The 11,411-nt window shown below is 37.9% G+C and overlaps 7 protein-coding genes and 1 non-coding gene across 8 annotated transcripts; 4 read left to right on the top strand and 4 right to left on the bottom strand.

Annotated features, from left to right (window-relative positions):
* Positions 1-79: 79 nt before the first annotated feature.
* Positions 80-1,627, top strand: SOCG_03369 (TOM complex subunit Tom40). Its single transcript, XM_013161857.1, has one exon. The coding sequence runs from the start codon at positions 396-398 to the stop codon at positions 1,455-1,457; it is 1,062 nt and encodes a 353-aa protein (XP_013017311.1). The 5' UTR covers positions 80-395; the 3' UTR covers positions 1,458-1,627.
* Positions 1,628-2,560: 933 nt separating this feature from the next.
* SOCG_03368 (CMGC/GSK protein kinase Gsk31) lies at positions 2,561-3,942 on the top strand (the record flags this gene model as incomplete). The annotated part of the gene is made up of 3 exons (XM_013161856.1): positions 2,561-2,570; positions 2,673-2,854; positions 2,986-3,942. 3 exons carry the CDS (start codon positions 2,561-2,563, stop codon positions 3,940-3,942), a joined length of 1,149 nt encoding a protein of 382 aa, XP_013017310.1.
* Positions 3,943-4,751: 809 nt separating this feature from the next.
* Positions 4,752-5,386, bottom strand: SOCG_03367 (vacuolar sorting protein Vps68; the record flags this gene model as incomplete). Its single annotated transcript, XM_013161855.1, has 3 exons — positions 4,752-5,037; positions 5,103-5,227; positions 5,294-5,386. The coding sequence occupies 3 exons, from the start codon at positions 5,384-5,386 to the stop codon at positions 4,752-4,754; spliced, it is 504 nt and encodes a 167-aa protein (XP_013017309.1).
* Positions 5,387-6,157: 771 nt separating this feature from the next.
* Positions 6,158-6,231, bottom strand: SOCG_16166. The gene has a single exon. It is a non-coding gene; the product is annotated as a tRNA-Ala (tRNA).
* Positions 6,232-6,396: 165 nt separating this feature from the next.
* Positions 6,397-7,107, bottom strand: SOCG_03366 (histone H4 h4.2). The gene has a single exon (XM_013161854.1). The coding sequence runs from the start codon at positions 7,002-7,004 to the stop codon at positions 6,693-6,695; it is 312 nt and encodes a 103-aa protein (XP_013017308.1). The 5' UTR covers positions 7,005-7,107; the 3' UTR covers positions 6,397-6,692.
* A 158-nt stretch (positions 7,108-7,265) lies between these two features.
* On the top strand, positions 7,266-7,676 carry SOCG_03365 (histone H3 h3.1; the record flags this gene model as incomplete). Its single annotated transcript, XM_013161853.1, has 1 exon — positions 7,266-7,676. One exon carries the CDS (start codon positions 7,266-7,268, stop codon positions 7,674-7,676), a length of 411 nt encoding a protein of 136 aa, XP_013017307.1.
* Positions 7,677-7,899: 223 nt separating this feature from the next.
* On the top strand, positions 7,900-8,304 carry SOCG_06165 (histone H3 h3.1; the record flags this gene model as incomplete). The annotated part of the gene is made up of 1 exon (XM_013162413.1): positions 7,900-8,304. One exon carries the CDS (start codon positions 7,900-7,902, stop codon positions 8,302-8,304), a length of 405 nt encoding a protein of 134 aa, XP_013017867.1.
* A 268-nt stretch (positions 8,305-8,572) lies between these two features.
* On the bottom strand, positions 8,573-11,409 carry SOCG_03364 (spindle pole body protein Sfi1). Its single transcript, XM_013161852.1, has 2 exons — positions 11,222-11,409; positions 8,573-11,169 (listed from the first exon to the last, which is right to left on the bottom strand). The coding sequence occupies exons 1-2, from the start codon at positions 11,292-11,294 to the stop codon at positions 8,711-8,713; spliced, it is 2,532 nt and encodes an 843-aa protein (XP_013017306.1). The 5' UTR covers positions 11,295-11,409; the 3' UTR covers positions 8,573-8,710.
* Between the last annotated feature and the right edge of the window lie 2 nt (positions 11,410-11,411).

The raw sequence follows: 11,411 nt of genomic DNA, 5'->3' as shown, positions 1-11,411 counted from the left end.
ATATTTTTTTTATTTAGTAATTTTTTATCTATAAATGTTTCTTTAGTCGCTCAATGTATAATCCCTATTGATAATAAATGCTAGTTCAAAAATTAACTTATTATTATATATTGTTGTAATATTTTTGTAATTGGAATAGTATTATGTTGGGCTCTACCACACGCAGTCGGTGAAAGGAAGGGACCGGCAAACTACCTACTTCTCTCCACCATCCTCCTAACCGCGTTGTACGTGAAGGTGGTTAATTAGAGTAAAAGAAAAGGAGACTATTCCTAAATCTAACCACCAAGTTAATTTGTGAAGGAAAAATACCTAGATTAACGGTATCTTTACTTTTAATCTCACAGAAGAACCCACAAATTCATTCTTCATAAAAGCAACCAGATCTAGTAATCATGGATTATCTTCAAACAGCTATTTCCACGATCGGACGTCTTGGTGACAAGATCGACAGCTACAAGTCCTCCTTGAACCTTACCAATCCTGGTACTACTGAAAATTTGTCAAAGGAAGTTTCGAAAGATCTTTTGCTATCAAACTATGCATTTACCGGTATTCGTGCTGATGTAACAAAGGGGTTCTCCACTAACCCTTGGTTTACTGTTTCTCATGCATTTGCTCTTGGTAGCCAAATGTTACCCCCTTACTCCTTCAGCACCATGTTTGGTGGTGAGCCATTGTTCCTCCGTGGTAGTGTCGACAACGATGGTGCTGTGCAAGCCATGTTGAACTGTGCTTGGGGTCCTAATGTTATTTCGAAGGTTCAGATGCAACTTGCCGATGCTGCTATTCCTAGCATGTGCCAGATCGAGCATGATCACAGAGGAAAAGATTTTTCTTTTAGCGTTAAGGCAATGAATCCTTGGTATGAAGACAAGCTGACTGGTATCTACATTCTTTCTATGCTCCAATCTCTTACTCCTAAATTGTCCGTGGGTGTTGAAGCTCTTTGGCAGAAGCCTTCTGCTTCTATCGGACCCGAGGAAGCTGCTTTGAGCTATATGGCACGCTACAACGCTGGCGATTGGATCGCTACTGGTCACTTGAACGGTACCCAAGGTGATGTTATTGCCACTTTCTGGCGCAAGTTGAGTGAAAAGGTCGAGGCTGGTGTCGAATGCCAATTGTCACCCGTTGGTTTGAACCGTTCAGCTGCCATGATGACTGGTCCTAAGCCTGAAGGTCTTACTTCGGTTGGTCTCAAGTATGAGTTTGCCCAAAGCATCTATCGCAGTCAAGTTGACAGCAAGGGTAAGGTTGGTGTTTATTTGGAGCGCCGCTTGGCTCCTGCCATCACTCTCGCTTTCAGCAGTGAAATTGATCACCCCAATAGAAACGCCAAGGTTGGTCTTGGTTTGAGCATGGAATTGCCCGGAAATGATGAAATGATTCAACAGCAACAACAATTGCTTTCTGGTCAAGTTCCCGCTGGTCAACCTGCTGCCCCCTCTGCTTAAAATTCTTGGATGATTAATCTGTTTCTTAATGAGATAGCATATGAAACAGTATTGTAATCTATAAAATTCTCCTATTCATTTCTTTACTTACCCCTTGGAAGAAGTATGTAGCTAAACCCGTTGTTTAACAGGAAAGATGGTTTGTTTTTTTTTTGGGGGAAGTTACTTTTTTAACAGAGCTTCCATGATGAATGATAAGTGTCGAAACAATTTACATCTTAGAGTAGGATACCGTAGTCTTGCCATTGTATATTTCCAATCACTGTGTGGCTTTTCGTACGGGATAAAAGTTTTACACGTTGAGTTATCATCTACGATACATTCGTCAATATGTATCAATTTTTTTTTTCTTTGTTAGTTTTAACATTCAGTCTGTCTATTAGTGTCTATCTTTTTTAATACTTGCTGCACTAAGCTACTACTTCTCTTCGTATATGTACTGCCCCCACATAGGCTATTGACTATTCTCGATCGAATGTAGTAGTCGTTTAACTTCATAGTTGGATAAATCATTTTTTCTCTGACTCAAAGACTATATTATTTATTTATATTTATTTTGTATATTTATAAAAGAAAAATAATTTATATGATTGCTGAACCTGTTTCTTCTACATGGATAACTAGAAACTTCTGCAGGGACGTAAACAAATGAATAAAAAATAAACAGCGAAAAAAAAAAAAAAAAGAATTGGCGGCAAAGAAACGAAAAAGGAGTCTACTTATAAAAGTACTAAATGGCAGTTGTTGTGTTTATAAAAAGAAAAGAAAATGAACCAAAGAATTGATGTGGAATTTTGATACTTTCGCTCTAATAAGGACACGTTTGAATAAGAACTTGAGATACAACACGTCTTTCAAACACAATGAAGCTTTAAGTATTAAAAAAAAATATCTAATTAATAGAATTTCTCTTCAATGATAAAGTCTCCAATGTTTGTTACAGACATTACCATCTTTTTTTTACCTTTTGTTTACAGAAAATACTACATTAATTAACATATTGCTTCATATAGTTTCATCTTACACTATACTACATACTGTATTACGTTGTAATTCCGTGTTTTATTTGCTTATACAAACAACAAACCGAGGTCAGGTGACGTATGATCACAAGTATGTTTTTAAACGTAGATGCAGTGAACCAAACACAAACAAAATTAAGAAATGAGTGGTAATGTTCACGAATTGGTAAAATAAAACACTAACTGAAATTAGATGACTCGCAAGTAGAAACAAAAGTCGTCTTGGACCCAAAAACAGGGGAAGAACGGACACTTTCCTATGAGGTATTTCAAGTCATAGGTTCGGGGAGTTTTGGCGTTGTTATGAAAGCAAAAATAGTAGGAAGCCAACAATTCATTGCTGTTAAACGTGTGTTCCAGGATAAACGATACAAGGTAGGTATTAGACTTAAGTCACGCTCTCTTTCGTTTACAAAAATAGGTTGGTGAAACATTCATTAGACGAATTTGAATTTCTACAACCTATCCTTTAATGAAAAGGACCATGCTAACACTTTTTGTTATAGAATCGAGAGCTCCAAATTATGCGTGCTATATCCCACCAGAATATTGTAAATTTGATAGCATTTTTTCACACCTACAATCCAACAAATGACGAAACTCATTTATCGTTGTTGCTTGAATACTTACCAGAAACCGTGTTTGAGGATATGAGATGGTACACTCGACGTCACAAATCTCTTTCTACACTTTCCATTAAAATATACGCATTCCAGATTTTCCGTGCTCTTTCCTACTTACATAGCACAGGAATCTGCCACCGCGATATTAAACCCCAGAACCTTTTAGTCGATTATCGAACTGGTATTTTGAAACTATGTGATTTTGGAAGCGCAAAAATATTGATTCCTTCTGAACCCAACGTCTCTTATATTTGCTCGCGTTATTACAGGGCATCTGAATTGGTGTTTGGAGCTACCCATTATACAACCAAAATTGATGTCTGGTCAGCTGGCTGTGTTATAGCTGAGTTAATTTTAGGACGCCCATTGTTTCCTGGAGATAGCAGTGTGGAGCAACTGGTGGAGATTATAAAAGTTCTTGGAACCCCTAGTCAACAAGAAATTACATCCATGAATCCTAATTACGTCCATCACGCTTTACCAAACGTTCGTCCACACTTTCTAGAATCAATTCTTCCGAAACACGTACCGAAGAACGTTTTAGATCTACTAAAGAAGGTTTTGGTTTATGTACCTTCCAAACGTATTTCTTCAATTGAAGTCCTAACTCATCCGTTTTTCGATGAATTACGCGATCCGAATGTAAGATATAGCGTTGAAAGAGATGCAGCTATTCACGATTTACCACTTCCTCCGCTATTCAACTTTTCTCTGGAGGAGCTTTCCATTCGTCCTAACCTTAATAAGAGCATACTACCGCCGCATGAATACGAAAACCTCGATGTTGATATTAATAATTTCAAGCCTATTTTGGTCAAACAGGCAAACCTCGATGTTTGAGTTGTTTTTCCTTCGTTTTGCGTGACGTGTTAAAACAAGCCATTTATGTGCACGGTCATTTTTCTTGGGAATCGACATCTTTCCCCTCTCCCTCTCTCTCTCTCTCTATCTCTCTTTTAGGCTTTGTTGCACGCTCTCTTTATGTTTTAGTTTTGTCCTTCTAGTCCTGTGGCTCCAAAATCATATTTTTATGATGCTTGATATATCGATGTTTTATTTCTTTGCTTCCTCCCCCGCTTGATCTGCTTTCTCATGTTTCTGCGGTCATACATTCATTTTTCTTATGCTTGGAATATAGTTCCTTGCATTTAATACCTCGTTTTAAAATTACCTATGCATACCCAGACTAGCGTAGGTCTTTTTCACCTTTTAAAACAGTATATGATAAGAAACGATTGATGCGTAATGGCATTTTTTAATTTAATAATCTCAAAAATGAAGAAAGTAAAAATAATGAATATAATAACGAAGAATACGGTTTTCCTAAAACAACCCCGTCAAGTTTTGAAAACGTATATGAGTATATTTATTTCGTCTCGTGCCATTTCAAGTAAATTCTGTAAATCCTTACACATGTAATTTGTCATTGCTGAAGAAAGAATAAGAACACTTAGGAAAGTGTCAAATTTTAATTCATTCACATATTATATATATATATATATATACATTATCAAGGCGACTTGCTAGATTTTGACAATAATATGCAATCCAACGGTGTCTCGGGTCTGAAAATTTAAAGGGAAGAGATTATTGGAACTGATGTAATCCCAACAAAATGGTAGACTATGTAAGGGAAACAAGTAGAGTTATTAAAGCTGTAAATTATAGTGATAATCATCGTTCATATTACCAGTGATCCAAAGAGTGGTTGCGCTAATCATAAAAAGTACGTTGCACACAACATTGGCAATACCCATTGTAAGGGAATAGCCGGGGACGACGTACTTGAGAATGAATACGGTAAAGCTTCCACCTAAACCACCGGCAAGTAAAGCAAACCCGATAAAGAGAATAAACCGAGCTTTTCTAGCTAGGCTTTCATCCGTATATGCAAAGGAATCACCACTAAGACGAGACTTGTCAATAGAATTGACACTAAAGCAGAAAAATGTTAGTTCCATTGAATGTAAGTATTGGAAATGAAATTAGAATAAACGTACATGATCATGCCAAGAACAGAACATAGGAATGGGATCCAGTCGACGAAGGTGATATGCAGCGTGCTACCATAATTAAAAGCGCTATAAAGTGCAGTATCTATAAAAACCCATACAGCAGAGGCAAACTAATAGTGGTTAGCATTTTCCCGTTCAGAAAATTGATCAAGTAAATTGGATTTATAGCGACGTACCATGACCCCAGCAAAGTAAACCCCCAATGTTCTCGAAGAAAGATGGAGAGATGACAATCGAAAACGAAACAGAGAAGTATTGAACAATGGCATTTTTATACTTCAAATTTAGGTACTTTGAATTAGGAACGACAAACGAAGGTTTCACTTAAATGGCTGGTTCGGTGCGACCAATGCTTAGCAGACTGCTTTATAAAATAGCACAATATCGTAGAATAAATGAGAGCTTCCGTTTGATGAAAGACAATGGTTATTTTACAACGTGTTGTCGTGGTTTGTTAATGTCACGTCTATCCATAAATATTAGACATTGCATGTATGTCAATTTAGGTAACATGTTCCTCGCCGAAAGACAAAGTAAGAGAAGCGAGAGCAAAAGAAAGCGTCTGTAATCAGTTGGTAAATGAGTTTTTTTTGTTTATTTATTTTTTCTTTCTATTATTTCTATTGTTTCGTTTTTGGAGCAAAAAGTTGGTCGTCCTTCGTTGTTGATGTAGTGCATAAAACGAGAACAAGGCTGCTGCCATCCATTGTCACAAGACATCTGAGCTAAAGCAAGAAAAATGAGCTTTTGTTTGGATATTGTATGCTTTGAACAACTTAAACGAACAAGCTTTTATACTCTTTTTCCCTTCCTCTTGTCCCTGCCTTCTACCATTTTTACCAAGCAAATTAATAGGGAAGTGACGATCGATACTTCCTCGTTAATATATTTCAAACGAAGGATTCAATGAATGGAAGATTCTGTGCGTTATGCGATGAAAGAGAAAAACAGTAAAAGAACAAGGATCAACAGACTCTTCTATCCTTGTACTCTAGTTTAACCGCAACAATTACCAGGTAAAAATAAATACCATAAAAAATTGGACAAGCCAGAACTCGAATCTGGGACCTCTTCCATGCTAAGGAAGCGTGATAACCATCTACACCACATGCCCGATTGTTAGTTTTAAGTCGACTTAGATATATATAAGGAAAGTTAGTTTCGGGATAGGTGTGATTGCTCTTGGTTCATTAATACAAATACAAACAAATTTGAGATTTTGATACGCATTACATAGTTTACTAACAATTCTACTATTTTTGTGTATAAACCAACATTTCACATAGTATAGAATCATAATCCATAATATCATTAAATATGTAATATAAACAACTTTGAAATCAGTGCTACCGGAGCCAACTGACATATACTAGATGCTCAGCATCTTGGAAAATTAGTGTCAGAGAAGTTTCGCATTGCTGTAAGTTTTGCACATTATGTTTTATACCAATTGGCATCATATTGCATAAGGATCACTTCAAATAGTTGTCCAGAATAGATGATTTGAACAAGACAACTCATAGACTTCCAAGTTGGCAAAAGTCTTATATGTAGAAAGACTACAGTATACCCTGTTTAACCACCGAAACCATAAATGGTACGGCCTTGACGCTTCAAGGAATAGACAACGTCCAAAGAAGTGACAGTCTTACGCTTGGCGTGTTCAGTGTAGGTGACAGCATCGCGAATCACACTTTCCAAGAACAATTTTAAGACAGCACGAGTCTCTTCATAGACCAAAGCGGAAATACGCTTGACACCACCACGACGAGCAAGACGGCGAATTGCGGGCTTGGTAATACCTTGAATGTTGTCACGCAGAATCTTACGGTGACGCTTGGCACCACCCTTTCCTAATCCTTTTCCTCCTTTACCGCGACCAGACATTGTTTATTAATAGTTCTTTAAAATCAAATCAATTCCAAGAGGAAGTGTTTTGTTTAGTTGAAGTGAAATTTCCTCTATTTATAGCATTCTCAACGCGTCGCGTACTTGGTGCTCTTGATTTTGATGAGGGTTAGGGTTATTGATCTTCTACTTGTATATAAAGAAGAATGCTGCTATCATCGATTTCTACAGAAGAAATCGCTAATCATCGTTGTTTTATTTAAAGCAAATTTCTTTTAATTCCTTAATCACTTTACTGAAATGGCACGTACCAAGCAAACCGCACGTAAATCCACTGGTGGTAAGGCTCCTCGTAAGCAACTTGCATCTAAGGCCGCCCGTAAGGCTGCTCCGGCTACTGGTGGTGTCAAGAAGCCTCACCGTTATCGTCCCGGTACCGTCGCTCTTCGTGAAATTCGTCGTTACCAAAAGTCTACTGAATTGTTGATTCGTAAGCTTCCATTCCAACGTTTGGTTCGTGAAATTGCCCAAGATTTCAAGACTGATTTGCGTTTCCAATCCTCTGCAGTCGGTGCCCTTCAAGAAGCTGTCGAAGCTTACCTTGTCTCCCTCTTCGAAGACACCAACTTGTGTGCTATTCACGGTAAGCGTGTCACTATTCAACCCAAGGATATGCAATTGGCTCGTCGTCTTCGCGGTGAACGCGCTTAAACCTGAAAATTGGTAGTTTGAAACGATTTCTATTTATGCTCTTTGATTGCAACTTACATTCTTTTCGCATCCCCTTACGCTTGAGAAGATTTCGTCAAAGCTTTCTTAATGTACATTTCTTGGTTGATGTTGGTTTAATTTATGCATACTTCTATGAGTTTCTTTTCTTTTTTTTTTCTTGTATTCTGCTGTAGCAATTGTAGCGTAAAGGCGGGCCAAAGGCTTGGCGCTAGCAACCGCACGTAAATCCACTGGTGGTAAGGCTCCTCGTAAGCAACTTGCATCTAAGGCCGCCCGTAAGGCTGCTCCGGCTACTGGTGGTGTCAAGAAGCCTCACCGTTATCGTCCCGGTACCGTCGCTCTTCGTGAAATTCGTCGTTACCAAAAGTCTACTGAATTGTTGATTCGTAAGCTTCCATTCCAACGTTTGGTTCGTGAAATTGCCCAAGATTTCAAGACTGATTTGCGTTTCCAATCCTCTGCAGTCGGTGCCCTTCAAGAAGCTGTCGAAGCTTACCTTGTCTCCCTCTTCGAAGACACCAACTTGTGTGCTATTCACGGTAAGCGTGTCACTATTCAACCCAAGGATATGCAATTGGCTCGTCGTCTTCGCGGTGAACGCGCTTAAACCTGAAAATTGGTAGTTTGAAACGATTTCTATTTATGCTCTTTGATTGCAACTTACATTCTTTTCGCATCCCCTTACGCTTGAGAAGATTTCGTCAAAGCTTTCTTAATGTACATTTCTTGGTTGATGTTGGTTTAATTTATGCATACTTCTTATGAGTTTTCTTTTCTTTTTTTTTTCTTGTTATTCTGCTGTAGCAATTGTAGCGTAAAGGTTATGTTTAATCTATTTATTCGTTCTGTATTCAGGATTTAAAGCCTTATTTATATCTTGTATTACTATCACTGATGATACGGTTGGAGTATAACTGTAGTCTCCCTTCTTTAAAATGCATACGAAAGCTAATATTTCATACTGTAAATTTGGACTATTCTATCGAAATTAAAATTAGTATAGCATAAGAGTTTTATTGTGTTTTAGGAGGTATAGGTCGCAAGTATTTGGAGAATCTAGAAATGGGTGTTTTCAGCTCTTGTTTCCATTGTCGCTGAAAATTCGCCGGAGTCCCCAAAACACTATCATATTGCATAGGCATTGTTGTGTCAAACGCATGCATCGAACTGGAATAATCGTCAATACCTGTAGAGTTTTCCAAAATCGATGAGTCTTCAATATTTACATGATACCGCTGAATCCACCTTCGAAACATCTTACCCAGAAGTTTGCTTTGTTTTTGTTGGTAAAATCGCTCGGCTTGCATTGTATGGCTCGTGACGCGGAATGTCAACAGATTCCAAGAATCAAACGTCCGGCGCATAATTCCTCTGTCAAATTCCCGTCGCTTCCATTCACTAATATTTTGCAAAAACTGTACTGCCCGCAGTTGATATCTCCAAAATATTGATGCGGAACGTAATAATCGTTCATTGTAGAAATGTTCTGCTCGCTCTACTTTTTCTTTCAGTTTATTGTGTCGGTAGGACCACGTCTCATAAGCCCTTATTAATACTCGCTGCCGTGCCCGATCGGCCACCACCGCAAGTGTGGAAAGATTCATAGCCTTTTCTATCCATATGTTCCAGTAACGATCTACTAGCTTCTCAGTCATTGACGCTTGAAAATCAACTACCTTCGTTTCCAATTTTATGGTAATTTCTTCTTCACAAACATCTCTCCATATTTTCATTGATAGTTTCACAAGTTTTTTGTCGTACATCAAATCAGCCCTCCAGCGAAGTCTAGTTTTTCTTTGCATAATGTACTTCCATCTGTTCCAAACGTTTAATTTAGTTTTTTTCTCATGGACATCATCGCCATGGATAAGCAATTCTTCATGTTCCAGTAATTTCATGCGCCAAGTTAAAATAAAAGTCTTGGCTGTCTTTGCTAAGCGCTTTTGATAAAGATATTCTGCAGTTTCCTTGTTTTCTAGAAGCCCTTGTGTTTGGTCGACCCAAGCATCCCAAACTTTCACCACCAGTCGCTGATTATAATGATACCCAAAGGCACGTTCTTTCTCTTTGATACGCCAAAACTTATAAACCCTAGCCAAGAGTGCGTAGTCTCTCATTTTTTGAAACTTACTTGTTTTTATAGCTAATCGCCACCTTGTCAGAAAGGTGTCCTGTAAAATATAATCTGCAAGTTGCAGGCCATCTACTATTCGAGAAAACTGGTGTCTCCAACGTTTAAACGTAGCCCTTAGTATTTCCACATCGTGCTCATTGGTCCAAACGTCAAGTTTCTCATATGCACTCGTCTTTGACTTCCAGTAAATAAGCGTTTTTTGAAGCAACAAGCCATAATAATATTCATCAGCCTCTTCATATAGGGTATAGTGATTTGAAGCTTTTGAATACCATTTTAACACATAAGTTCTCTTAGAATTGCTGATAAATTCAGAGTTTGCTTTATCTCTTAGCTGTTGTTTCTTCACGAGAGTGTTTTGCCATTTCACAAATGTATTCACTAATACACCCTTTTTCTGAGCTTTTCTTACAGTGGATATGCTGAACTTTAATCTCCATTTCCGCAACCCATTTTTACATAGAGAATAATAATAAAAGTTCACTGCTTCGTTTCGTTTATTACATTGCTGTTTCCGTCGAAGCTTCCACTGAATAAAGAATCGCAACAAAAGAATCCGTTCATGCTTTTCCTTCCACTTATTTGCTAGTTTATTCCATTGATGGATAGTTTTCTGAAGAAGTTCTTTTCTTTGCTCTTCAATGTATCGTGCATATACCTCTCGCGTTTTTTTACGCCATGCGTACATAAAATTTTCTTGGACAACTAAGTTATATGCGCTTTCAGCTGTATACATGACTTCCCGTACCTGGCGCATTCTTTGTACCCACGCCGGGAAATACTTAAGCAACAAAAAAGCGCGATGTACAGCAGTGGATTTTCGCTCGTAGATTGTACTTATTTTTTTCTGATACATGTGTTTATCAAGAAGATAATAAAAGGTTGTCGCTAACAACTGATGCTCACGAATAGAACGAAACTGGTCTGCCAAACGAGACATTGCTGAAAGCGACTTAATCGTTTTCGCAGCATTGGTAGCAAAATTATTACCGATTCTGAAATTTTCCTTTTCTTGAAAATCGGATTTTTTATTATTCAAATCGTGAACGGTAAATGGATCGTCAGAAACTTCATTCGAAGAATAAGTTAATGGAGCTTGTAAACTTGATGACAAGTGAGAAAACCCCATTCTTGACATCAAATTTTTCCATTCCTGCTCCCAAGAGTATCGCTTCGTAGAAATCAAACGGAATAAAACACGAATATAGTAACGGTTTTCAGAAGGACTAAGCCCGTTTTCTCGTAATACATTTTCATACGCCTTAAAAACTGACAATGGAGAGGAGTCATCTTTTGAAGCACTAAGCCGCAACAATATTCTTCGCAAAATCTCTAAGTCTTAACATTTTTCAGTCAGTTTCGCTCATTAAGGATTGTTTACACTTCATACCACGACGTAGCTCTGAAGGCATGGTTCTTCGACCATGCTCTATGTCTCTATTTTGAGCAACATTTTTGCTCATGTTATTTGCAACTCTTTAGTTGAACCATTCCACTTACAGGATCAGAAATGTACCAGCAAACAGCGTTTTTGTTTATTACAGAAGTTCCTTGCTGGCAGGACGAATAACGATCGCTTT

The sequence above is a fragment of the Schizosaccharomyces octosporus genome (assembly GCF_000150505.1).
Source record: "Schizosaccharomyces octosporus yFS286 unplaced genomic scaffold supercont6.1, whole genome shotgun sequence".
NCBI classification, from domain to species: Eukaryota; Fungi; Ascomycota; class Schizosaccharomycetes; order Schizosaccharomycetales; family Schizosaccharomycetaceae; genus Schizosaccharomyces; species Schizosaccharomyces octosporus.
Note: the sequence above shows the minus strand (reverse complement) of the source record. Positions and strands in the feature narration are given on the sequence as shown.